At 45.5% G+C, this 24,970-nt stretch overlaps 1 protein-coding gene across 1 annotated transcript in view; it reads left to right on the top strand.

The window, feature by feature from the left end:
- The first annotated feature begins 212 nt into the window (after positions 1-212).
- ephb3a (eph receptor B3a) overlaps positions 213-24,970 on the top strand; it is a 29,253-nt gene continuing 4,495 nt past the window's right edge. The window contains exons 1-13 of the mRNA XM_073490965.1: positions 213-276; positions 6,763-6,827; positions 9,013-9,685; positions 11,693-11,848; positions 14,569-14,904; positions 15,610-15,734; positions 16,721-16,877; positions 17,036-17,144; positions 17,438-17,490; positions 18,710-18,832; positions 19,527-19,774; positions 23,506-23,721; positions 24,002-24,151. Coding sequence (XP_073347066.1) covers positions 213-276; positions 6,763-6,827; positions 9,013-9,685; positions 11,693-11,848; positions 14,569-14,904; positions 15,610-15,734; positions 16,721-16,877; positions 17,036-17,144; positions 17,438-17,490; positions 18,710-18,832; positions 19,527-19,774; positions 23,506-23,721; positions 24,002-24,151 — 2,475 coding nt within the window. The remainder of the gene's footprint in view (positions 277-6,762; positions 6,828-9,012; positions 9,686-11,692; positions 11,849-14,568; positions 14,905-15,609; positions 15,735-16,720; positions 16,878-17,035; positions 17,145-17,437; positions 17,491-18,709; positions 18,833-19,526; positions 19,775-23,505; positions 23,722-24,001; positions 24,152-24,970) is intronic.

Below are 24,970 nucleotides of genomic sequence, written 5' to 3'. Positions count from 1 at the left end.
GAAGGAGAAGAAGCGCTCGGTTCCTCCTGAGGATTGTGTGCGGGCGGGAATGGGGCGCAGAGAGCCCACATCACAGCTGAAGACATGAGAGCCGGCAGAGGAACACAAAGCTCGGCTGCGGCGCTCCGTGTGTGAGTCTCCATCCATCCATCCATCCATCCATCCGAGGGGGTCCAGTCTACACCTTTATTCATGTTGCAAAAGCCTGTTTTATGACGATGGATTACTTGCTGTGGGTGTGCAGCCTCGTTGTCCCCGTGGTGCTGGCTGTGGAAGGTACGTCGTCTTTTCCTACATTACTGTATATCCCTCAATACTTTTGTGTCCCGTGCATGAACAATGGAGCTGCTCGGACGCAGCAGAATCTGGCAGTGAAACACCTTATTGTGTGTGTGAGAGAGAAAAATCACCATGAGCACAAGCAGGCTGCACAGTCTGTGTGTGTGTGTGTGTGTGTGTGTGTGTGTGTGTGTGTGTGTGTGTTTTCCTGACAATTTGAATCATACAGTCCATCCCGTCAGTCTAAATGGCAGATCAGTCATTAAAGCTGCTGCTGCTCCTGTGGATGAAATTACATCTGTAAGCAAGACTCCATTCATGTTTTGCTTAATTAAAGCTGTTAATATAATGCGGACCCGCTCTGTTAAATAGGCAATTCCACTGAGCATCAATTTGCTCTCTGATTGTAATACACATGTATCAGCACGCCCCGTCCCCTCTGTGTGTGCTGTGTTTGGTGTGTGTGTGTGTGTTTGGTGTGTGTTTGGTGTGTGTGTGTGTGTGTGTGTGTGTGTGTGTATGTGTGTGTGTGTGTGTGTGTGTGTGTGTGTGTGTGTGTGTGTGTGTGTGATGCCATCCCAGTGCTTCCATTGCGGCTGAAGGACTGCCCTGTTGCTATTGTCCCTGTTGTTGTCACACCCACGAGCTGATTGAGGATGCCCACCTGCCCCACCTTGTCCCCCCACGGCAGCACAGAGGCTCCATCCACAGTACAGATGTGCCGCCTCGCTGGGCTCACCCACCAATCAGTGGCGTGGACGCTTAAAAACGCAGACCGGAGCGGATCATGTGAAACACATTAGATGACAAGTGTGAATTAAAGGTCAATGGCTTAACAAGTGTGCTGCAGCCCCCCAAGCTCTCTCCATCACCGGGGGGAGTGCGGCTCCAGGGAGAAGCCCACCCTCGCCACCACCCACCCGGCGACTCCTTCCTCTCTCTGAGCTGTAGCTACATCTCTCTGCCTCGCCTCCTTCTTTTTCCCTCCCCTGTCCAATCTGCCTCTCCTGGACCGTGGCCAGCCCGATCCCTCATCAATTCTGGTGTCAGCGAGTAAATCAATGCAGCGGCAGCAGCCCTCCAAGTCCCAGTGGGCTCTCACGGCGCGATGATCAGCCCCGTTTCCCCAACTGGACCACTGGCTGTTACTCACAGCTCAGGGGTTAACTAATGTTTGTCCTCTGAGGATAAACACGAAGGGCAGATCATGGGATGGGTTTGAATGAGGGGAGGGAGGGAGGCCCTTTTTTTGCACCCCGTTTTATTTCGCTGCTCGCTCAGTGGATATCAACACATGGCTTGAATCTGGAATCGGTTATATTTTTTTCCCTGTCAGATTGGCAAGTGTTTGCGCATGGATGATGCAAGCTGGACTGCAAATCGAAGTGTGTGCTTATTTACAAAAGCAACAGCGATGACTTATCTCCAATTCACACCAGCAGACTGCAGTAAAAGCCTCGGCAACTGTGACAGCTTTATGTTGCATCGCTCTCATTTACAGTCAGCGTTTACTGTACTCTTATTTTAAAAGCTCGTAAACTAGACGGATGACCGCTCAGAAAGCGTTTTGCAGAAGAATCTGCAGGGTTGAAGCGGTTCTCAGATGGTTTTCACGTGAATACGAAATCTTCGCTCACGTTGTTCCTGCTTTCTACAGAGACAGGATATCAACAGGAATGATTACTTGTTGACCTGTCGAAGCAGACTCAAGCAGCCCAGAAGAGATGATGAATTAGGTCAGCTTGACTTGTTCAAGAACTGCTCATCAAGCATCACACTGGGCATCACACTCGACTGTTACCACTGTGATTTACAGGGAGGGACATCACTAAAATACGAATGAACCCCTGCGTAGATGAGCTCAGAGGACACGCTTTTGAGCCCCAACAACTGATCTTTTTCTCCGCTCGCTGATGATGATGTTTGGCTGTTAATATTTCATATGTTTGCTTGTTGGCAGTGTCAGCGCACTACAAGGCGAGGCCTCCCCTTTCATGATGCACCCGCTCTTGCAAAATAAAAAAGTGAATAAAACATTAGCATGTGTGTGAGCTCCCAGAGCGCGTCGAGAATGCAGAGTTGTGTGGCATTTTGGCTCCGGCGGGCGATCAGGAAAAAACAAAACAAAAAAAACTGTAAATGCCACGGGTGGTGATGCTCTAAAGTTCCCACTGCAGCATTGTTTTCTTACCCCAGGGGCAGAATGACTCCACCGCTGCTGTGGTTTTATGGGAGAGAAGCGGGGGAGAGGGGGGCTTCTGGATGTGAGTTATAGCAACGAGGCAATCTCAGAGGCATTGTAAATTTGACAGAAGGGGGAGAACTGTGGAACAAATGGGATCTTTTTCAATCTTAACCGGGCTCTGGGATTTAGTGAGTTGACGATAACACACTTTGGTGAGCAGGGTTGATGGCGAACGCTAACCTTTCTCTGACTGAAATCTGAGTGTTTTAGAGCAAACCCATGAGCCCAGACTCAGATGTTACACTTGAGGATGTACAGTGTCGTCCTCTCCTGCTGGCTAATAACGGTGTTTGTAAAAAGCATCATGAGTCTTTAAAGGGGCACTGTGTAGTGTTGGAGAAGACATTCAAACTCAGAAATTGTCATATTGGCAATATTAACGAGGTAATAATACTATAATTTATTTATCTTTCCCATAACTGAGTAAACAAGCTGATCTCAGAGGAGAATAAGGTCCCAGAACGCTGTTTGAAGCTAGAAAGATGGCAGGGTCTGCCACATATAAACAAAGTAAAACAGTATGGGATTGTGTTGTTCTTTTTAGGTTGTTTATTCAGTCATGAAGATTTCATTTGGGGACAAAAAATCTAAATTTCTTCCCAAAAACTACATAGTGCACCTTTAAAGTCAAAGGTCAAAGGTCAGGCTGGGATACAAAATAGCACCAAGAGAGCCGCGAAGGATTTAGTATGCTTGAGAGTGCTTCAGCAGGGTGAAACCCTCCTCACAGGGGGGCTCGCGCCCGGCTCATACAGATGTAGGGCGGCCGCCCTGCATGCGCATCGTGCCGGGTGAAGCCTGTTTAAAAGGAGCATCGGCTCAGACCTGCGGTGAGCCGAGGCTGAGCGACTCTGCCTCCGTCGCCTCCGGGCAACCGGGAGAGGAGAGGGAAGAGGTGACGCAGCGGATCAGACACCCAAGGGACGGGCTGGATCAGCGGCGGGCGGGCCAGGAGTATTCACTCAGCTATGTGTCGCTGAGGGCCGAGCGTAGCCAAGCAAAGACAACAGGCGCTGATTTCACTGATTAGTTCCTCCTCTCTGGCTCAAGTCGTGCTAATCAGTAAAACAACCTTGTTCACAGTCGTTTTATTTGGACTCGACAACTTAAGTTATTAGCTGCTGTCGCTCATGTCCTTGGGCACAGAAGTATAGAGGACCGAGAATGCGTTTATAAATGAGTAACAGGACGTGCATTCGTATTTAAAGCTCTGACAGTAAATGCACATTCGCTTTGTGCATAAATACCACTTATTAAATATTGTGCGAGGTGAAAGTGATTTCCATTGTCAACAAAGATGGAGGCAGCCACTTTATCCTTTTTAAATTTAGGAACAGATTTGTTCAAACACTCTTATCTGCATATAAAAGAGTTCCAGCTAAGGCTACAAATCACATGCTGAACTAATGCTCACCATTAAGAGACGATCAAGTGACGATGAGTTCATGTGATTAGTCGATGCTTAATGAGTCATCGCTTGATTGTTAATTCAAATGTAATTCATACACTATTTTATATGCCACCAAATTAGCTGTTAGAAAGGAAAGGACTGTTCACAGCCACGTGTGATCAGCCTGAAACCAGAACTACCTGTTCTCATAGAAATATTAAAGGGGCTCTGTGCAACTTTCGTTTATGTTAGTGGGCTCCGTCTATAAACATAAGCTACCGATGCTCTCTGTGAGAAACAGGGGCGGTCACATTACAATCCGCTCCCATATGGCCAGTAAAAAAGTGATTCATGCATCTAAATTGCTACAAATTGTTCCATAGTGCCCCTTTAAGCTATTTATATCACACAGGAATTCATGACAGACCCTGCGTTAATTAAAACATCATGAATAATGTTTATTTTACGCATTACTAGAATTAAAGTTCAACATTTTGTTAAATATGTTGCATAGCGTTGGATGAGAAGACTGATCCCACTCTCATGTGTGTCGACTAAATATGAAGCTAGAGCTAGCAGTTAAGTTAGCTTAGCACAAAGACTGGGAACAGGTGGGGAAGCTAGCCAAGCCCTGCTCACAGTTAACAAAGTCTGCCTGTAGTTTTACAAAAAAAACCATAAAATTATGATTTTTTTGGCACTTCTTTGCACAGTTTAAAGAGGCACTATGTAGTTTTGGAGAAGAAATTCAAACTCAGAATTGTAATATTTACAATATTAATGAGGTAATAATACAAACTAGAAATATTTTTCTTTTTTCATATGTGAATAAACAAGCTGTTCTCAGAGGAAATAAGGTCCCAGAACACTGTTGGCAAAGGTGACAGGGTCCGCCATAAACAAACTAAAAACAGTATGAAACTGTGTTGTCCTTTAAGGTCAGTTTGTGTATTCAGTTTATTCAGTCATGAAAACAAAGAGAGATTGTTTATTTAGTTTGTTTAAGCATAAAAAAATCAGTTAATGAAGATCTTTCTCTACTGATTGAAATTTCCTTTTTTTCCCCAAAACTACAAAGTGCAACAAGATAATTTTAATCAGTGAGATTTAGATGTACTGGCAGGCAGATTACGTTAGCTTACCATGCTAGCTGTTAGCCTTTGTCTCCAGTCTTTAGCTGGCTGCTAACTGTAACTTCGTATTTAACACACAGATGTGTTGAGTGTTGTCAAGCCTCTCATCTAACTTCTGGCGTGAAAGCGAATACGCTTTTTTTTTTTCCAGAATGCTAAACTTTCAGCGTGTGTTTTGCACCCCTATTATAAACTATTCCTGATTTTTGTCTTAGCTTCTGACAAGGTGGACCAAGATCTGTCAAACTTGACGTTATTTTGAACAAAACACTTCAGAACATCATCACCAAACACTAGTTGTCAACTCTCGTCAACTTGTTTCCTTTTACACACACGGCCCAGCTCATTTGCATAGAAACAAAGAGCTATGAAGTCTTACTACTTCTTGCTTTTGGTCGTGTCTGCAGCTTCGGTGTAAATGTGACCGCGTGAAGTCCTAAAACGAGGACAGAGGACTGTATTTAGTCCCCGGTTTGATCTGTGTCTTTTCACAGACTTTTGTTACAATGGAAACGCTCGCTGACTCTTCGCGGCACACAGTCGAATGCCACTGATGCAATCTATCCTTTTGGATGTCGAGATCACTATTCATTATCTCTCTAAAAAGAAGAAAAGCCATTGTGGTTTCTCTAATGAACACACAGCACAGACTGTAAACAGTGCACGGATCTCCAGCTCAGCAGCTACAGATGGACCAGTGATCCGCTCACTCAATCAAACAACTCCTTTTATTGACACACAAAAGACAAGGACACACTGTACTGTGACTGCACTTCTTCTGCCTTTAAAGCCAACGCTGCAGAAGATGATTATTGGTACCAGAACAAAGCTGTGCTTCTTGGAAAGAGTGTTGCTGTTGTTCCACACAGGACATGCTATTTGTTTACCCTCTCACACCCTCCTTTAGCGCCGTTATCAACGACTCGTGAGCAAATGGTGCACAGCAGGCGTCGTGTCATTGAGTCTCCATGAAGAAAGTGTAATTGTCTCAGTAATTATGTGCTAACAGCAACAGAACAATGGGTGTCGGCGCGGCCACAGCTGTGTATTGAGAACCTGGAGAGGGGTCGTCTCCTCTCGGGCGAACACGTTGGACCACCGCTCGGGTGACAACTGACTGACGGGTTGACAACAATGCTCATTGATCCTGCTGTTTACTCTCTGCCTCTCCCACGACTGTCTGCCCAGCTCTCACCTCCGCGCAGACTCGTAAACAGCGAGGGGACGAAAACAACTGCTCACATCACCTGTTTGACAAATCTCAGCGGAGAGGCGTCACACTTTCAGCGTTTCAGCACACTCACTCCCTAATGTGATATATTAAATTTGCCTGTGCTTGTGTGACCTCTCTGATCCGCCGCTGCTTAATGGAATTCTTCCCACTGAAGGCATCCTGGAGGATGCTTTGTTCTTAGTTCCACAAAATGAATATTGAAAGGAGTGCACTTGTGAGAGGCAAACACAGAAAAGACAGAGAAAGCCTTAATTAGGCGGCATCACAGATATGCCATGATTGTCAGCGCTTTCAAAAAACTGAGTGCATGTGGGTGCAGGTTAGCGAGGGAGATGAAGTTTTACCTGCATCTTCTGTCAGGCAGAGGCTACTTGTGTGTGTGTGTGAGTGCAAACAATTTGGTTTCTCCTCCTCACACCTTTTAATTCAGATTTGTCAACATTCCTCCTACTCTCTCCTTTTTTTTTTTCTCTTTCTGCAGAAACCCTTATGGACAGTCGGTGGGCAACCACAGAGCTGGCTTGGACCACGTTCCCAGAGAGCGGGGTGAGTTAGTGTGTGTGCATGTGTTTAGTTTGTTATGTGATCTTTTTTTTTGTTTTTTTTTTGTTCCATTTGCTTGTTAATAGAGCCCAGTCTGCCTTGAACAGCACACCTCCTACTGTTTTATATCTTTGTTTTTGCAGTGTATGTTTGCTTTCTTGGATACTAAAAAGCAAACGAGAAACACACCGTGTGTCATTGTGTGGAAGAAATCGAGGATTTTCAGGATTTAGAAGATGCTAAAAGCTCGACAAACAAATATAGTACTTAAAACAAACAAGGGAGCGAACACGCAGAAACACAAAGCAAATCCCCACCGTGTGTAAGGACTATTAGGTATGCTCTACCTTGCACGTCTCCCCAGGATAGAGAGCCTGATAATTGAAAGCATGTGTCTGTGTCTTTTGTAATATGGGCCCAAGAGCGCATTAAAGGCAGAAATTAAGGTTTTCAGTTGATGCCCCCTATAGGACTGCTGAGAAAATAAAACAACATGAATTTGACCCCAGGGCTAACAGCCTGACAAACCTCCCCCACTCCCGGCCAGTGTAATTTGTCTTCGCTACGTGAGCGCAAAGTCAGTCAATGGAAATGGTGGGTTTCCATGGAAACGATCTTCGGCAGCCCTCCTCCTTCCTTTCCCTACAAGGGGCCGGCTCTGAATGTCCTAGCATCCATGAAGTCATATGTCACGACCGGCGAGGCAGCCCCTCTCCTCGCGCCTGACAAGCCCATACGTTCGGGTGCCGGCAATTATCATATTTGTCAGGTAGTGCATCAACGTGTTGCTGGTGATTTACGACATCTAATGCTGACTCTTGGGCTCATCGTTTGGGAATAAATTGCACGGGAGCTCGGAGACGTGAGATGAGTTATGCATTATTTTCTTCCAGTTGAAATAATCAATTTCTGGGAAGCTCATTTGTTATGGAAACGAAGCATTCAGTCCGAGGGGGAATTAGGGAAAAAATCAAAAAAGATTGACTTCTCACAAGGTTATTTCCTAATGGACTAAATTTATTGACAAATGAAGCCATTTATCATAGTCGGTAATGTTAGTTACCTTATACAAAGACCAGTGTTAACAGCATATAAAGCTATACGTCCACATGGTTCTGCTGAATTCATGTCATCTTACTCCTTAAATGAATCTTTTCAGAGCGACATGATGTAAAAACACATCAGTCCACTTGTTCTGTTAACCACCACAGATGCAAATATCTGCTCTCAGGCTATATGTGTAGGCATGAGAAAAATATATATATAATATATTCTGCGTAACCTCGAGTGCTCGGGAGTGCTGCCGAAGTGCAATCACACTGACAGCACTGCATTTAAATGGGCATTTTAATAAATAACTCCCTGTTTCCATTATAGATACATATGGGGAAAGTTTCCACTTAAAAGGCACAGCTTTATGCTCTCACCTCTCTTAGCGCAGATAACAAATGTATATGTTATAGAAACCAAATCTCCTCTTGAGGCGATGTCGATTGCACTGCAGCAGTTATAGATATGAGCGCTGCCTCCTATAAGTGCAGTGTGTTTAATAGCCGCTGTAGGTTGACTTTGATAAAAGCCGAAGCGGCACGTCTGTGATGATCCCGGCTGCAAGACGTCCCTCTCTTTTGTGATCGGCACCAGAACTGTTAGTCAAACAGGCCCTAATGCGTGAAATGTGTTTTAATGGGAAAATGTTTGCTATAAATACTCCATAATGATTGAAATTTTCTGAATGATTCATGCAATTAGAAGCATTTTAGCTGCAAATTATTCCTCACAGGCCACATGCACACAACACACTGTGGGGCTGGGTGTGTGTGTGTGTGTGTGTGTGTGTGTTGCATTTTGAAATTCCGCTTGTATCCAACGTCACGTCGCTGTTACGAATGCCCTCCATGCCTGAATGGTTTGCATTAGGATGCGCTGCATTTAACATTACTCAATATTAATTAACAACATATTGGATAAGTGAGTTTCTGCTGGATGTCAGTTGTTGCTGAATGAGGAGTGGAACTGTTGTTCTACCAAGAACAAGCGTCAGATGATCAACTGAATTTACTCTTGTTTTGTTCTTAAAGGGGCTCTGTGGAGTTTCTGGAGAAGAGATTCTCACAGTGTTTAGTTTCTCTAGATTCCCTGCCGTCAGCTCTTCCTTTGTCACAGTGTCTCTCTGTTGTCTCCACAGTGGGAGGAGGTAAGCGGCTATGACGACTCCATGAGCCCAATCAGAACCTACCAGGTGTGTAATGTTCGAGAGCCCAACCAGAACAACTGGCTCAGGACGGACTTTATCCCCCGCAAGGGCGTGCTGCGCGTCTACGTGGAGCTCAAGTTCTCCGTCCGTGACTGCGCCAGCATCCCCAACATCCCCGGCTCCTGCAAAGAGACCTTTAATCTGTTCTACCACGAGTCAGAGGGGGACACAGCTACAGACACCAGCCCTCAGTGGAGGGAGAACCCCTATGTGAAGGTGGATACTATCGCCCCAGATGAGAGCTTCTCTCTGCTGGAGGCGGGCAGGATCAACACCAAAGTGCGCAGCTTTGGCCCCCTCTCCAAGGCAGGTTTCTACCTGGCGTTCCAGGACCTGGGCGCCTGCATGTCGCTCATCTCAGTCAGGGTTTTCTTCAAGAAGTGCTCCACCACTATCGCCAATTTCGCTGTCTTCCCCGAGACTGCCACGGGGGCAGAAGCCACCTCCTTAGTGATCGCTCCGGGGGTCTGTGTGACTAACGCTTTGGAGGTGTCCGTCCCTCTCAAGCTGTACTGCAACGGTGACGGCGAGTGGATGGTTCCTGTTGGCTCGTGCACCTGCGTCGCCGGCTTTGAACCTTCTGCAGACGGCACTCAGTGCCAGGGTATGTGTATTTAACAGACATTTGGACTTTTATTTAACCAAACCTCCTTTATATGCTCAGTGCAAGTCACCTCAGTCTGTGCCCTCCTCTCTGCATTTATTGTGTGGCTCCTGAAAGGGGGTGAAGGAGGGTGGAGGAGAGTATGAATTAATGAGGTGTTGCAGTGAGGAGCAGCATACAAATATTGTGAGAGCAGGACGGGAGGGAGAGAAAGATAGCGGGAAGGCACAAAGTAGAGAGCCAGAGAGGAAAATGCAGATAATAGAAGGGAAAGGCGTCCGGAGTCCAGAGAAGAGAGATATTGACAGAGGAAGAGAGATAGTGTGAGTTAGAAGGTGTGAATTGCCAAAGATGGGATGGAAGCAGCAGCCAAAAGGAGAAGAATGAAAAAGGAGGGGGGCTGCAGGAAGTCAAAGACAGACAAGCGGAGCCTCGTCTCACCTGGGCGTGAGAAATCGTGTCTAACATGCGCTGGAAAGCTCATCCGTTGCCATTTGGCGGCTCAAGGTTAAAAGCTTGCCGCCAATGCCTGATAAAAAGCTCTCTGGGGCTTCAGCAGGCGCTCGCGATGAGGAAGTGTAATTTCCTCCGCGGCCTCCCGTTAGTTAATCTACAGGCGGCCACACTCATTAACACCATTCAGACCAACGTGAGCCAACACTGCCACCCTAGCATTAATCACTCAGACATTTCATTTCTTACCTCAGTCGCGCCGCCCGCTCGCAGCCAAACACCACTGCAGAGGAGAAGGAGGAGACGGGAGGAGAGGGGAGACATTAGACAACAGGGGAATCATCGTGCCCTCCAAAGAGAACTGAAGCAAGACAGTGGGGTGATTCAACGCCCGCTAGGAAAACAAACAAATAAAAGAAAATGATGATGCGCTGTGTAATAGAAGAGAAATAAATCAGATCAGAGAGTGTCGAGCCTAAAGGTCTCGGCGAATTATTAGAGGGGAGAAGAGAAAAAAAGTCCATTTCCATCTTATCTTCTTTGGCTTTTTATTGCACGGTTTTAGAGGCACAATTTGGGGCCATTAGCCGTGCTGATTTTCCTGAAAGTGCCATTGTTGGGAATTAGGGAGGAACCGAAGTTCAAACTGAAAGACCACTTAGCCTAACTAGTTAATCACACTCTCTCTCTCACTGGCTGGCTTTTTATGAGCCCTCACGCTGACAGGACAGATGTTTGCCAGAGACCCCACTTTTACACCACCAGTTAGGAATGTGGCAAACAGTAAAACGCGGGGCTCTGGAGGCGGATATATCCAGACCTTTTGCTGCTAATCCCCTTTATCTGAATCCTTCTTTAGTCTGGGCTTATGCTGGTTTATCCTTAAGACTCGATATCAGCCAACCTTCAGCGTGACACTTTGGAATTCAAATGAATCGCTTGGACACGTCGTCTGAGACACACTTTGTATATTTTTCTAATAACTCCGCTCGGCTAATTTACGTCCTCTCTGATGTACCTTCATTTGAATTGATTTATTGGCTTATTATGGAGCTGTTCTGCATGCATGTGGACGCCTTGTTGGTATTCAGCGTTGCGGTTTGGAGAGCTGAGGACCGAGCAGACACTGATTGATGGGTTTAGGGTGTATCCCTTTTCTCAGAAGCATTCTCCATCCCTGTTTGTCTGACAACAGCAATCTCCTGTCAGCAGTCTATCTCCATCTTTATCCTCCTTTTCCTCCTCTTCAACATGAAACTTAGCTGTCATCCCCAGTCTCTTTTTGGGGAGATTAATGTCACCTGGTAGAGAGCGTGAAATTGAAAGAGCAGATGCAAATATATAGATAAGACCTGATGCTTAAGTGTTTGCCATTTCTCACGCTCATATCCACAGTTTCTCCGTAAATATTGAGCTTTGCAGATACTTCACAGGTACAGCTTTTTGTTCTGCGACAGATGTGACAGCCGCTTGTCTTTCTTGATAAGTGACAGCGCGGCGTCTATTCGTCGTTTGTTCACATTGTCCCTTTTATTTTCTCTCCCGCTCATCCAGCTTGCATCCCAGGGACCTTCAAATCCAAATTCGGGGAGGGATCCTGCACTCCCTGCCCGTCCAACAGTCGCACCAGTGCACGAGGAGCCAATATTTGTCCCTGCCAGAATGGTTTCTACCGCGCTGACAGCGACCCGCCTAACTCTGGCTGCACCAGTAAGTCATCCTCCACTGCACAGAATACAGACAAACCCTAACATATGGTAAATGATTCGTGTGTACTCCTTTGGTTACATTTTTCACAAAGTGAGGACAACTTGGCAAAGTCATGGGTTGCTTGTATCGATGAACCAACAGAGAATGATTAAATCTGAAGCTTTACAGTGAGTTTCAGCTCATTGTTTGGCTGTCGGGTCAGTAACTTCACTGTTTTTGGTTAAAATTCTGGAAGCACAGTACAGTTAACAAACTGGTGCTGTATGCTGTTAGTCCCATTTATGAACTGAGCGAGTGAAACACAAACTTAACAACATGATGGATCCTTACAAATGTTGAATGTTGTAAAGGGACAGACGTCTCGGATCACGTTACACGGGCAGTGCTATGTGGCCTTGTTGAAAAAGACAGTGTTCATGTCTGTGCAGAGCTGTGACCTGCTCTGCTTGGTAGCGCACCACAGAAACTGAGAATGCATCTGCTACAATGTAGACAGTGTTGTACGACGTATCCAAATATCATACTTGAGTAAAAGTAAAGATGTTGTGCTAAGATGTTACTTTGCTAAAAGGGATGATGAGTACTTGAGTAAAAGTCTTAAAGGTTCAATATGTGAGAATTTTAGTTGAAAACATTCAAAAATTTAAATAATCAACAGAATGTGAAGAAAAATAGTATTGACGTTATGAAGTCTATGTATTGTGTTCCCTCAGAGCTCTGAGCTCACAGTTTGGACTGCTAGCTGTACTGCTAACTGAGCTAAGTAGCTAATGAAAGCTACAGTTAGCAGCAGTTAACCCTGGTGATAGGCTGCCCTCTATTTGTTTTAGAGGAAGCCAATTCTTACATATTGCGTCTTTAAGTATCTGACATTAAATGTACATAAGTATAATTTTCTGGTAATAAATGTACTCAAGCATCAAGTAAAAGTAAAAATTATACATATATTTACATGTAGTATATGCTGTGTACTATGAGCTGCCTGGCCCGTTATCAATATTTAGCATGTTGCTACTATCATAATCAGTTAGATTAGTCTGAAAATATGCTACTGTGGCTCCAATGCAGCAAGTAATCTACAAAGTAACTACTAACTTAAGTTATCAAATAAATGTTGTGGAGCAAAAAGTACAATATTTGCCTCCAAAATGTAAAACTAATGGAAATACTCAAGTTCGAGTAAGTTCAGTACTTGAGTAAATGTACTTAGTCACATTCCATCAAACATTCAAACCCTGCCATGGAAAAAAACAAACAGAGTCCTGAAGCTAAAACAGTTTCCACAACAAGTTTCATCCTCTATTAAAACATGTGAAATTACACACTGTAGATATTAGCTGATGTGCCCTTACAAGAAACTCTGGAGAATTCAAAATTCAGATGACAAATCTGCAGCTGCATCTCAGTAACTCTAAGTGGTGTGCTCTGGTGCTCTGCGGCCGTGCTTGGACGGGCCTCTGAGAGAAGTCCCAGCAGTCGTGCTGATGGAGAGCGACATGTGCTGCCTTGACCGTGTAAAATCACCCCCCAGGGGCCTTTCGCCGTGTTAAATGACACACAGGGCCCGCAACTGTCTTCCCCAGATCCTTGTCACAGGAACACTGTGGACACTGACCAGCGCGCACAGACAGGCGAGCGGGGACACAAGCACCACCTCCGACTAAACACGCAAACACACACAGACACACAGGCCTGACAGTTCTGTCCCTGCGGTCTGTCAGAGCTTGTGCCAGGCAGCCTGTGCTTTGTGTTGGAAGTGGTGTGTTGCACAAGAGAGGCTCAGCCAGTCAATGGCCGGCAGCTTGGACTCAGCGTGTGTTTTAGATGGGTGTCCAATTAGAAGAGCCTCCACTCTGAACTGCGTCTGCCTAATTAGAAAGGACAGGACGAGCGAAATGCGGCTCAGGGCGAGCCGAACTCGGAGGACAGGCTGGTTTTTGGCCGACAAGAGCTGATGGCCTCAGAGCCTTCCCTTCTCTCTCCCTCTCTCTCTCCCTCTCTCTCTGCTGTGAGACAGGTCTTTGGACTTTCTGCCACTGGAAGCTTAGAGGGAGAGCCCTTCTCTTTTCTCGTGTAATAGGATGAAAAGCATGTTCGCTGAACCAATCTTTGTTGCCCCCCTCTGCGGTTATCATACTTTATCCAGGTTTCAAACACTCTTCTCTCAAAAATGCAGCACTGCTTATTGAAACGTGGAGGCCTTGGGTTACAGCGATACAAGAACATGAATTTCAATCAGGGCTGGATTAGCCAAGTTCCACGAGCTGCAAGAGGGGTTGTGCATAAAAATGGACGCTGGTTACAGCGCGGAGCTGTATAGGATTGTGCTTTTCATTCGTGATGAGCAGCTGCGCACGACAAGTTGTATTCATCCTCCTGTTTGTGTTTATTTATTTATATGCATTTGCAGGAAGGATTTTCCCCCTGTTGTCGTGTTTTTACATGTTTCCCTGCCTTTTGCTCCGACCTCAGGGTTTGTTTGGGACACATTTATTTGTGCAGAAAGAAGATGACTTTCTGTACATAAAATACTTCCTTTAGTCGCCCTCTTACAGAGATATTAGAACGCTTCGTAGACCACTGAGGCAGAATAATGTAAGCGCCGCATAGGGAACATGACTAAAGCCTCAGTTGTGTGTTTTTCTGTTCTGCCTGCCCACCTTCTTTAACACCTACGTGTGTGTGTGTGTGTGTGTGTGTGTGTGTGTGTGTTTGTGCAGCGATCCCCTCGGCGCCTCGCAACGTTATATCCAGCGTCAACGAGACCTCGCTGTCCTTGGAGTGGGAGGAGCCCAAGGACACGGGAGGGAGGGACGACCTCGTCTATAACGTGGTGTGCAAGAAATGCCTGCGTGACCAGAGCCCGTGCACGCGCTGCGACGACAACGTGGACATCGCTCCGCGCAGGCTGGGGCTGAGGCTGAGGAAGGTGGTGGTGAGGAACCTGCAGGCTCACACCCGCTACAGCTTCGAGGTGCAGGCTGTCAACGGGGTGTCTGGGAAAAAAAACACCCCACCCAGCTACTCCACAGTCAACATAACCACCAACCAAGCAGGTTAGCAGAAGAAGATCTGTCAATTATATCGGATGTGTCCACGAGCCAAGTTAAGTCATAGAGCAGCCCCGATCAATACCACTTAACATCACGATGAAACAGACTGGTTAGTGGATCCTACGCTCAGTCAATGTCAATGAGTGTCTTAACGAGCTCGTAGTATCAGTACCAACACCAACAGCAAACATTGTTGAGTGAGCTCAGTGAAAGAGACAGACGGAGAAACTCTCTGCTTGTCTGAGGCGGATAAAATGTTAAGCACACTTCATATCTCCACCGTCAGCATTCAGCACGCTGTCAACCGGCCGTCTTACGTTACATCACTGACAATGTCACCTTTCAGCATCTCCACTTAATATTTGCAGCATCATCATCAACCAAACTGCTCAGCACCTTTCACAGACTGTAATTACTCTCCCAGTTAACCTGCACTCAATCCACCTTACTGCAGTTTATGGACCCAAGACAATGGCTGTCAATCGAGTCACTTTCAGGCCTCACAAATCAATAAGCAGCAGAACAGTGAAGGTGAAGCATGTAGTGTTCAGGTTGAGGTATTTTGAATAATTATTATCTTACTGCGATGGTTTGTGACATCGGGAGAGAAAATCTTGGCAACTCTGAACCCTCGACTCACAGCCGAAGTAACTTTGCAGAACCTAAAAGTGTCGTCTCAACTGTGTCCTGTCTGGTGTCCACCCACAGCGCCTTCAGCAGTGCCCACCGTCCATCTGATGCGCTCCACCTCGGACACTCTCAGCCTGTCGTGGCTGCCCCCAGAGAAGCCCAACGGGGTCATCCTCGACTACGAGATCAAATACCACGAGAGGGTGAGCTCAGTGTTGGTCACATTGCATGCTGTAAAATCTTAAAATCTTCTTTTTGAGCCCTGTACAAGAGAGAAGCATTTTCATGGATTGTGAAAAATGTGGCATTGAAATGTGAGTGTGGTGGAGTCCAAATGTATCTATTGTTAGAGACGGTCAAGCTCACCACCGACTGCTGCGTCACTGGTATTGATCAAATTCCCTGGTAAAGCCCTGCAGACACAAGACAGAGATACAGACCCAAAAACAGAACTGCATTAAAACAATGCAGCAGTCTGCGTCGGCTCACGTACGAGAGGTTGTTGAAAGCTTCACGGACAAAATCATTGCAGAGTATTTCTGATACTACACACGTCACATTTTCACATTTCATTGTTTAACATTAACATTATCTCCCCATTGTTAAGCCTCTAAATTCAGTCTATGTAACTGAGCACTGAGAACTACAGGATAAGGATAAAGGCTAAAACGCAGTGAGGGAAGAGTCACAAAATCAGCAACCTACTCAGTAATTGTCAGGTTAGGGTTAGTTCCGTTAACACAAGTTAGCTGACATTAGCAACATTAGCATCGTTTTAAACTAAATGTAGTTAGCTTTAAACTTCTGCGGTGTAAATTTTGTTAAACAGTGACCACTGTGGCCACAAATGACAACTACAGGATAACTGTAAATGATAAAACAGATCTGTAACAACAGCGCAAGAAGAAAATAGTTGTAAAGTCAGCTACATGATAATGGTCAACGATAAAATGAACTGTAACAATGGCAGAAGAAGAAAAAAGTCGATAAGCCAGCAACTCGGTTACAGAGCAATAAAGTTAGCTAACAGCAGCTAACATTAACTAGCTTTAGATTGTGTTATTCCTTTTTCAGAAGTTACGCTACACCGTTGCTTTATAATGCTAACTACTAATCACCTACGAGCCGTCTGAAAATCCTCAGGATAAACTCGACGTGGCCGCTTTAATGCTTCTTGGTTTGCCTTCAGGGCCAGGTGATGTCCCACACCGTAACATCACAGCACAGCTCGGCCAAGGTGGAGGGGCTGAGGGCCGCCACGCCTTACGTTGTGCAGGTCAGAGCTCGCACCGTCGCTGGATACGGACGCTACAGCAACCCCATGGACTTCAGCACCAGTCTTCACAGTACGGACAACCTCTCTCCTGCTTTACAGGCTGTTCTTGATCGTCTGCTGCTATGGTTTTGTTAATAATGGTTCAAGATTAGTATTTTTATGTTTGCCCTCAAGTGGTGTTCCTTGTGTTATATACTCATTTGTGTGTCTGTGTGTTATTTTGCCCAGGTGACCCTCAGAAGTCGGTGCAGGACCAGCTGCCTCTCATCATCGGCTCGGCCTCCGCGGGTCTGGTGGTCATTGTTGCCTTGGTGGTTATTGCTGTTGTCTGCCTTAAGTAAGTGTCTGGTTTTTAACGCTGAGAGCCTGAACTACATGTCTCATTTTGTTCGTTAGTCTCTTTACAAAGAGGCTCATCAATTTTTAACGTGTTATCAAAGGATGTATACTTCCTCCTTTGCTCCCTAAGGAGCTCTGGAAAAAAAACAGAGCTGCTCTTTGAGCTTCCTCCTGAGCAGTCTGTGGTTCTGTCTGATGGACGAGCGAGATGTTAGGTTCATTCATTGTACCTGGAAACGGTCGAGACTGATTATGTGAATGTGACTTTGCTTATGTGCGGCTTGTTTACAGGAAGCAGCGCAGCGGCTCTGAGCTGGAGTACACTGAGAAACTGCAGCAATACAGTAAGTTCACTGTGTGTGTTCAGTTTGGAAACTGTCTGCTCTGTTGTCGTTTGGTCATGCCTGTACAGTTAACCGACTGATTCAATCAATTATCCAATCACCTGATTGAGGCAGGAAACCATTACACTATTTGCACAGAAGAAACCCGACTTTATCTGCCTGATGTTTGGCACTATACTCACTTTATACATGTGAACTTTATCAGACCTGCTGTATCGTATTTTTCAATTTTCTTTCTCTTGATCAGTGAGCAATGTCACAAATCAATTAGAGCGACTACAATTCAATAGAAGATAATTAGCGCCCTCATGTCCGTCCATGAAAGGTTCAATATGTAAGAATTATAGTTGCAAACTGTTAGTAATACATAGTCAGAAATATTTATTGTTTCCATAACTGAATAAACAAGCTGTTCAACAAGGTCCCCAGAACACTGTGTGAAGTTAGAAAGGTGGCAGGGTCCGCCACATATAAACAAAGTAAAACAGTATGAAGTTGTGTTGTCCTTTAAGGTCAGTTTGTTTATTCAGTCATGAAAACAAACAAATTGAAGATATCTCTTCTGATTAAACTTATCAGCAGAATCTAAAGAAATAACAGTTTTGACGTTATAACGTTTTTTGTTGCAGAGATGTATCGTCTGAAGTTAGCATGCTAACCGGCTAGCACCAGCTAGCTACAGTTAGCAGCAGTTAGCCGTTCCCCCTGTGATATGCTGCTCTATATTTGTTTTGAGTATGAATTCGACAGGTAGTCAATTCTTACATATTGTGCCTTTAAATTTAAAGCAACAGTATATATACACATATATACATATAAGAGACAGTTAGCTTAGCTTAGCTTAGCTTAGCTTAGCTTAGCGTAAACACTGTACAGTAACTTCCTGAACCTCCAGACTTTTCTACACACACAACGGAGAAAAAATGTTGTTAATGTGTGAACTGATTCCTCCTACTTCCTGTCTCTATGCTAAGCTACGCTAACCATCTCCTTGATGTAGCTTCAAATTTATCATAAAGACCTGAGAGTAGGCTATCGATCTCACAGCCGGAAATGAAATATTTCCTGAAATGACAAACTCATCGTTCATACATTTGCTGCATTGTGACGTGTAGTAATATAATATGTTTTATTATTAACACCATGACACAGATGTCAGCTGTACTACCCAGGCAGGTGTGACTAAGATGCTGATTCCTCTGTGACTTTTCTCTCTCAGTCTCTCCGGGGGTCAAAGTGTACATCGACCCGTTCACCTACGAGGACCCCAACGACGCCGTCCACGAGTTTGCCAAAGAGATCGACATCTCCTGCGTGAAAATAGAAGAAGTCATCGGTGCAGGTAAACAACGTTGTTGTTTCTTAAGAGGATGGAGAGAATAGTTCAGCTTTATTAATCATTCATTCGAACAGGAGTGTGCCATCAAGCCCCGAGGTCTGTTCTGTGAGAGAGTCCTCTCTGGGAGGGAAGGTTTAGGATTCAGAGTGTGCATGAGAGCTGCTGGTGGGAAGGATTGAAGTGAAAATCTTCTCTGTCGCTCTCCCCCTTTCGAGTCTGTTATTTGTTTTCTCTCTCCAACGGCATGTTGTGTCCTAACTTCACCTCAAATGACAGTCTGCTCCCGCTCGTTCAACCTTCCTCCCCTCCTGTCTTTTCTTTCTTCCTCTCTCTCTCTCCCTTGATGACACTCGGACTCAGGCACCAAATACAGAAACCCAAAGTTCCTTGTCCGTCCTCTTTCTCCCTTCACCGCTCCCAGGTTTCACACTCGATCGATACCGGTCACCCCCTCTCTCCCCAACATCTTTGACCCCTGACCTCCCGCCCTCCCCTCGTCTCTTCTCTCCCACAGTTGAAGCCGGCCCTCAACTCTTACAAATCAGCTCCTTCACTCCCGAATCCGACCAGTAACGCTCCCTCTTCCCCGCACTTTCCCTCCACCCCTCCTCCTATTTCCTCTGCTCACTCAACCCCTCTCCCCCGTCACCCTCACCCCCTCCTCCCCTCACCCCCCACCTTGTTCTTCTCAACCCAGGTGAATTCGGCGAGGTGTGCCGCGGACGTCTCAAGCAGGCCGGTCGCAGGGAGATGGTCGTGGCGATCAAGACGCTGAAAGCCGGCTACACCGAGCGCCAGAGGCGGGACTTCCTCGCCGAGGCCTCGATCATGGGCCAGTTCGACCACCCCAACGTGATCCGGCTGGAGGGCGTCCTGACGCGGAGCTGCCCCGTCCTCATCATCACCGAATTCATGGAGAACGGAGCGCTCGATTCCTTCCTCAGGGTAAGCTTGGCGGGAGGTGCTTGCCGCAACACCTCTGACAGAGAAGATTACTTTCTGTTTGTATCAAAGCCGAGAGGAACACACACACACACACACACACACACACAGACACACACAGACAGTCATTCACAACACCTCTGGGTTATCGGAATGTTTTACTCTCTGTAAAACACCCCGAGGCGCTCACTTGCTGAGTGATAGAGATTAAATGTGCAATATAACGCCTGGAGACAGGCGTAGTGTCTCTGCTTGACGTGACTGACTGATGCTGACAGGCTTTCCAATGCTCAAACTCCTGGTGGAAAACTGTCACACAGCAGACCTTTGGATAGGTTTGCTTCAGTGTATTAGGGACTCTTTGTACGACTGCAGAATACATTACTGATCAGAGTTTTCGTTTCAGACCGCCGCCACCTACACAAAACGCTGCACAAAGGCAGGATGAGAAATGAGGTGTCACACAGTACATTTCCAGCTGCGTGGGGGCCATTACATGTCATTTACATTCAATAAAATGTGTTTTCTTGCATGGCTGCACTGTGAGGAAGTCTACTTAGTGTAACTGTTAGGTTGGACGAGGTTGGTTAATGCTCACGGTGAATCGATGCCGCTCGGCAGGTCTCAAAGGCAGTTTATCTTTCAGCTGAGCGTTTGGGCGTATGACGGGAAATTTGGTGTCGGTGTTATCATCGCCAGTGACAAGCTCGTTTTGATCTCTTCACTCAGGTGAGATTGGTGTCGCGTAAACACAACGTCTCTGGTTCTGTTCTGACTGGGAGGCTCTGTTGGATATCGTACCTATTTTATTGCTCCCCATGTTTTCATGGTTCAAGGACACAACAAGGCAAAATCTGAACAAGAAATAATGGTCCATGAAGTGTTTTGCAGGACTGGTATTGTCTGAAATGTTTTTATATTAGTGCCTTTTCAAGAATCAAGAAACACTTCTGTTTAAAAGTTGTCATACAAGAACTTTGTTTAAATAAAACACTAAAGTTTTGATTTCAATCTGTGAATTAATGATAAAGTTTGAGAGGTCAGGATTATAAATTGATTATTGACAGATTTCTGCTAAAAAAAAACAACAATTTTGATCGTTGATTAATTCATTAAATATCTGATTCTCATCTAATTGAACCTCTCAAGTTTTGGACTGCGCCGTGTAGCTGTGGAAAATTAAAAACCCAAAAACAACAACATGAAAATAATGGTTCACTGCAGCTGAGAGTCCAGCTCGAGCTTCTTCTCTCCTTCTACAGCTGAAATGACAGAAAATTGATCTATTTTGATAATCAATGACTGAATTAGTCTTTTTAAGAAGCTATATACAACATCCAGCAACATCTAGAGATTCCAACATTTGCAAAACAAATTCAGGATATCGTGAACAGCTAATTAACTACCATGCCTTCTCTAGCCTGTAAAGGTACGCACCCATCAAGTCGCTTGCTTGGCGAGAAGAAGAAAAAGCAGCTCTGAGTTAAGTTGGAGCCAACAAGCTCTCACAGCCACCAAAACAAGGAACAGAGAAGTTTGGATCACAAGAACGTAACAGGAAATGAGACTTTATTCTCTGGTCAGGATGCAATTTCTCTACTTTACCTTTTTTATATATCAAAAAGTTGTTTGTTGATATATTAATGTTAAAAATCTCACGTATACAACCTTTAATCTGCCGATTATTTCCCCCCATGACGAATTGTTCTTCTTCTTATGAGACGTCAGAAGAAAGGGACACATAGATCCCGAGGTGACATCTTCAAATGGCTTGTTTTGTCCAGCCGACAGATTTAAGATGCAAATCCTCACGTTTGAGACGCTGAAAAGTGACTTAAACGATGAATCAATTATCAGATAATTGCCAATTAATTGCCTGTTGGAAGCATCGCCGTGGGCTCTGTCATGGAAACTACTCACTATTTGTTTGACATTTCGTAGACCAGTCAAGTGTTTATTATTCGACGAAAGGAAATGGAGTGATTAATCGAAAATGAAAACAATCATTAGCTGCAGACCTACATCTGAGAGTCCAGCCTGAGCCTCTTCCCTCCTTCTCACCTACTCCTCTCAGTCAGCTGTCCGACAAATAACACACACACACACACACAACAAGAAACTCCATGTGCTGTCCTCACCCCCCGGCGCTCTCCGGCCGATGTCACAACTCTGTGACTCAGAGGAACTCTGAGTTCTGCTCTTACAAGGACACTACGGAGGTAAAGGCTCACTGTGTAGTTCTGAGGAAGAGATCTTCATCAGAGGAGATGTCTGTGTCTAAACAAACTAGATAATTACACTCGTAATAAGCTGAATAAACAAACTGACCTTAAAGGACAACACAGTTTCACACTGTTTTACTTTGTTTATATGTGGCAGACCCTGCCACCGTTCTAGCTTCACACAGTGTTCTGGGACCTTATTTTCCTCTGACAACAGCTTGATTACTCAGTTAGGATACAAATGAATATTTCTGAGTTCGTATTACAACCTCATTAATATTTAAATAGTGAAATTCCGAGTTTGAATTTCTTCCCCAAAGCTACATAATGCCCCTTTAACTCACTCACACGTGTACAAACCGTCCATGTGTGTCTCATGAGACTTCGTCCTGCAGCTCCCTGGGGACACACACAACACATGCAGAAGCATTACAGATATACAGAAATAACACACACACACACACACACACACACACACACACTCGTATGTACACTCCACCGTGGCTGTGAGGGCCTGCTATGAATCATGGCTGTTTACACATCCATCCATCCTGGCTTGTTTTGCTGTCAGACTTCACTGGAGTGTGCAGACTACAAAGCAGAATGTTTATGGTTTTGTCATGTCACGTCTTGTGTTCTTTGCTTTCTCATTGTGGAGTCAAAGAAGGGATTGATTATGTCCCCCCCCCCCCACTGCTATGAAATATTCAGGTCATGATAGAAAACTTCAAAGGTTTCAGCTTCAACCAGCTTTGCCGACCCTCTTTTCTTTTTTTAACTTCTATTAATTGTCTATCGAAATGCAATTGATTAGTGTCAATTCACACCCATCAGGTTTCTTGAGGCTCCTCGAGCAGGTTGGAGCGCGGCGATTTGTTACGATCTCCACTGTATCCCGCCGCGTCACGCCTGGCAAACGTGGAGAATTGTAAATTAAACCCTGAAAGCTCTAATCTCAGATTAGTTTCATGCTTCTCAAATGTTCACATGAAAGGGGCAAAATTCTGCAAAACAAGGACTTTCAAACGGGCGAAATAAGCTTCGAGCAACATTTTGTTCACATGCAAAAAAAAAAAAAAAAACGCAAACAAAGCTCTGTGTTAACAAGCGTGTACTGCCTGTACCTGCAACTAGTTTGTGTCAGTTGGAGAGAGAAAAAAGCAGCAGCAGTTGTCTGGTTTTGATTTTTGCAGCTTTCTGATCTCGGGTGGAGTCGATATTGAGCCTTAATGGCTTTAGTACGACAGTAAAGACTCTAATTAATCAGCTAATTGGACAGCATGCGTGAAAAGGTCAGCTGTCAGTGACTGTCAGGAGCAGCCGTGAAGCGGTATGACAGATGTCATGTTTATGTGGCCTCAGTGACTGATTGGCCGTCTCTGGTGCTTTCTCCTTATCTCCTATACTCCTCCCTATCGTCCGTTTCTATATTTCAACTCTTTCTCATTTTTCATTCCCTGTTCAATTAACCGCCTCGTCCTCCCTCCCTCCCCTCTCCATCTCTTTCTGCAGCTGAACGACGGGCGCTTCACGATGACGCAGCTGGTCGGGATGCTGCGTGGCATCGCCGCGGGGATGAAGTACCTGTCGGACATGAACTACGTCCACAGAGACCTCGCCGCCCGGAACATCCTGGTCAACAGCAACTTAGTCTGCAAGGTGTCCGACTTTGGCCTGTCGCGCTTTCTGGACGACACTTCCGCTGACCCCACTTACACGAGCTCCTTGGTCAGTATGTGTGTGTGTGTGTGTGTGTGTGTGTGTGTGCGTGTGTGTGTTGCTGACTCTGCTCTGTGTTTGTACACTCTGTGCATGCTTAATCTGATCCCCTTCACTTGTTTCACATGTGCATATGGAGGCATGTGTGACTCTTCATGTGTGCCAATATTTGCGTTAGCGTGCAAGACCGTCTGTGAAATTTGCATTAGCTTCTGCGTGTGTGTGTTGTTACAAGACTGTGTTGATACCATCCCCCTTTCTCTCTTTGTGTGTGTGTGTGTGTGAGCAGGGAGGGAAGATTCCCATCCGGTGGACGGCGCCAGAGGCCATCGCCTTCAGGAAGTTCACCTCTGCCAGCGATGTGTGGAGTTACGGCATCGTCATGTGGGAGGTGGTGTCCTACGGAGAGAGGCCGTACTGGGACATGAGCAACCAGGATGTGAGTTAGTCCGACGAGCTCATGTTACGAACACAGATCTGCAGACCAAATGCACATGTGGGGAGTTTTACGTCTACGTTTGGGGCCGGCGGAGAGTTTCCCCGAGCTGTCGGGGCTTTGATTTCCAGCGTGACATGTTGGACCTGGGCCTGCTCTGCTGTCTTTATCTCCCCTTTGCAGATGCTGGTGCAGCTGTGGGCCTGTGTTCTAGTTTTTACCACCTTATTTACAGCCCTAGCCTGCCCACCCCTCTACAAATCCATACTGCAAAGCCTCCCTCCTCACACACACACAAAGGCATACTCAGGAAAAGGCTTTTTTCCCCTATTTCTTTTTTTTTTTATAAGCGTTGTTACCTGTAGGCTATCTGCACTGCACAGACATCGTAACTACAGCAGCGAGCTCGCAGGAAAGAAAAAGAAATCTCTTGGTTCCTCCTCCCTGAACAAAGTACTGAAGCAATGTCTACACCTCCACTTTATTCTCTGAGGAATATCTGCTCTGTATTGTGCTTCAAAAAGAGAGTTGTAACGCTGATAGCAATAAAGGAAAAATAAAAAGAGGAGCCAAAATGAAAAAATGCCAGTAATGTATGTATAGCTTTCATAACAAAACCCACATGCAGTAATGAAAGCATCAAAGTTGAGGCCCTCCATTGTTCCCAATAGCCTTTGTGCCACAGTCATCGCTCAATAAGCAACAGAGTCAACAAATGTGAGATATAAACAGAGGTGCTCACCGGCTGGAAGCACAACATAAAAATCAAAGGACAAGCAGCAGGAGAAGAGGAGTGCAGCAGAAATGTTTTATTGTTCCCAA

Source organism: Pagrus major, chromosome 21, assembly GCF_040436345.1.
Source record: "Pagrus major chromosome 21, Pma_NU_1.0".
Classification (NCBI taxonomy): domain Eukaryota; kingdom Metazoa; phylum Chordata; class Actinopteri; order Spariformes; family Sparidae; genus Pagrus; species Pagrus major.
Note: the sequence above shows the minus strand (reverse complement) of the source record. Positions and strands in the feature narration are given on the sequence as shown.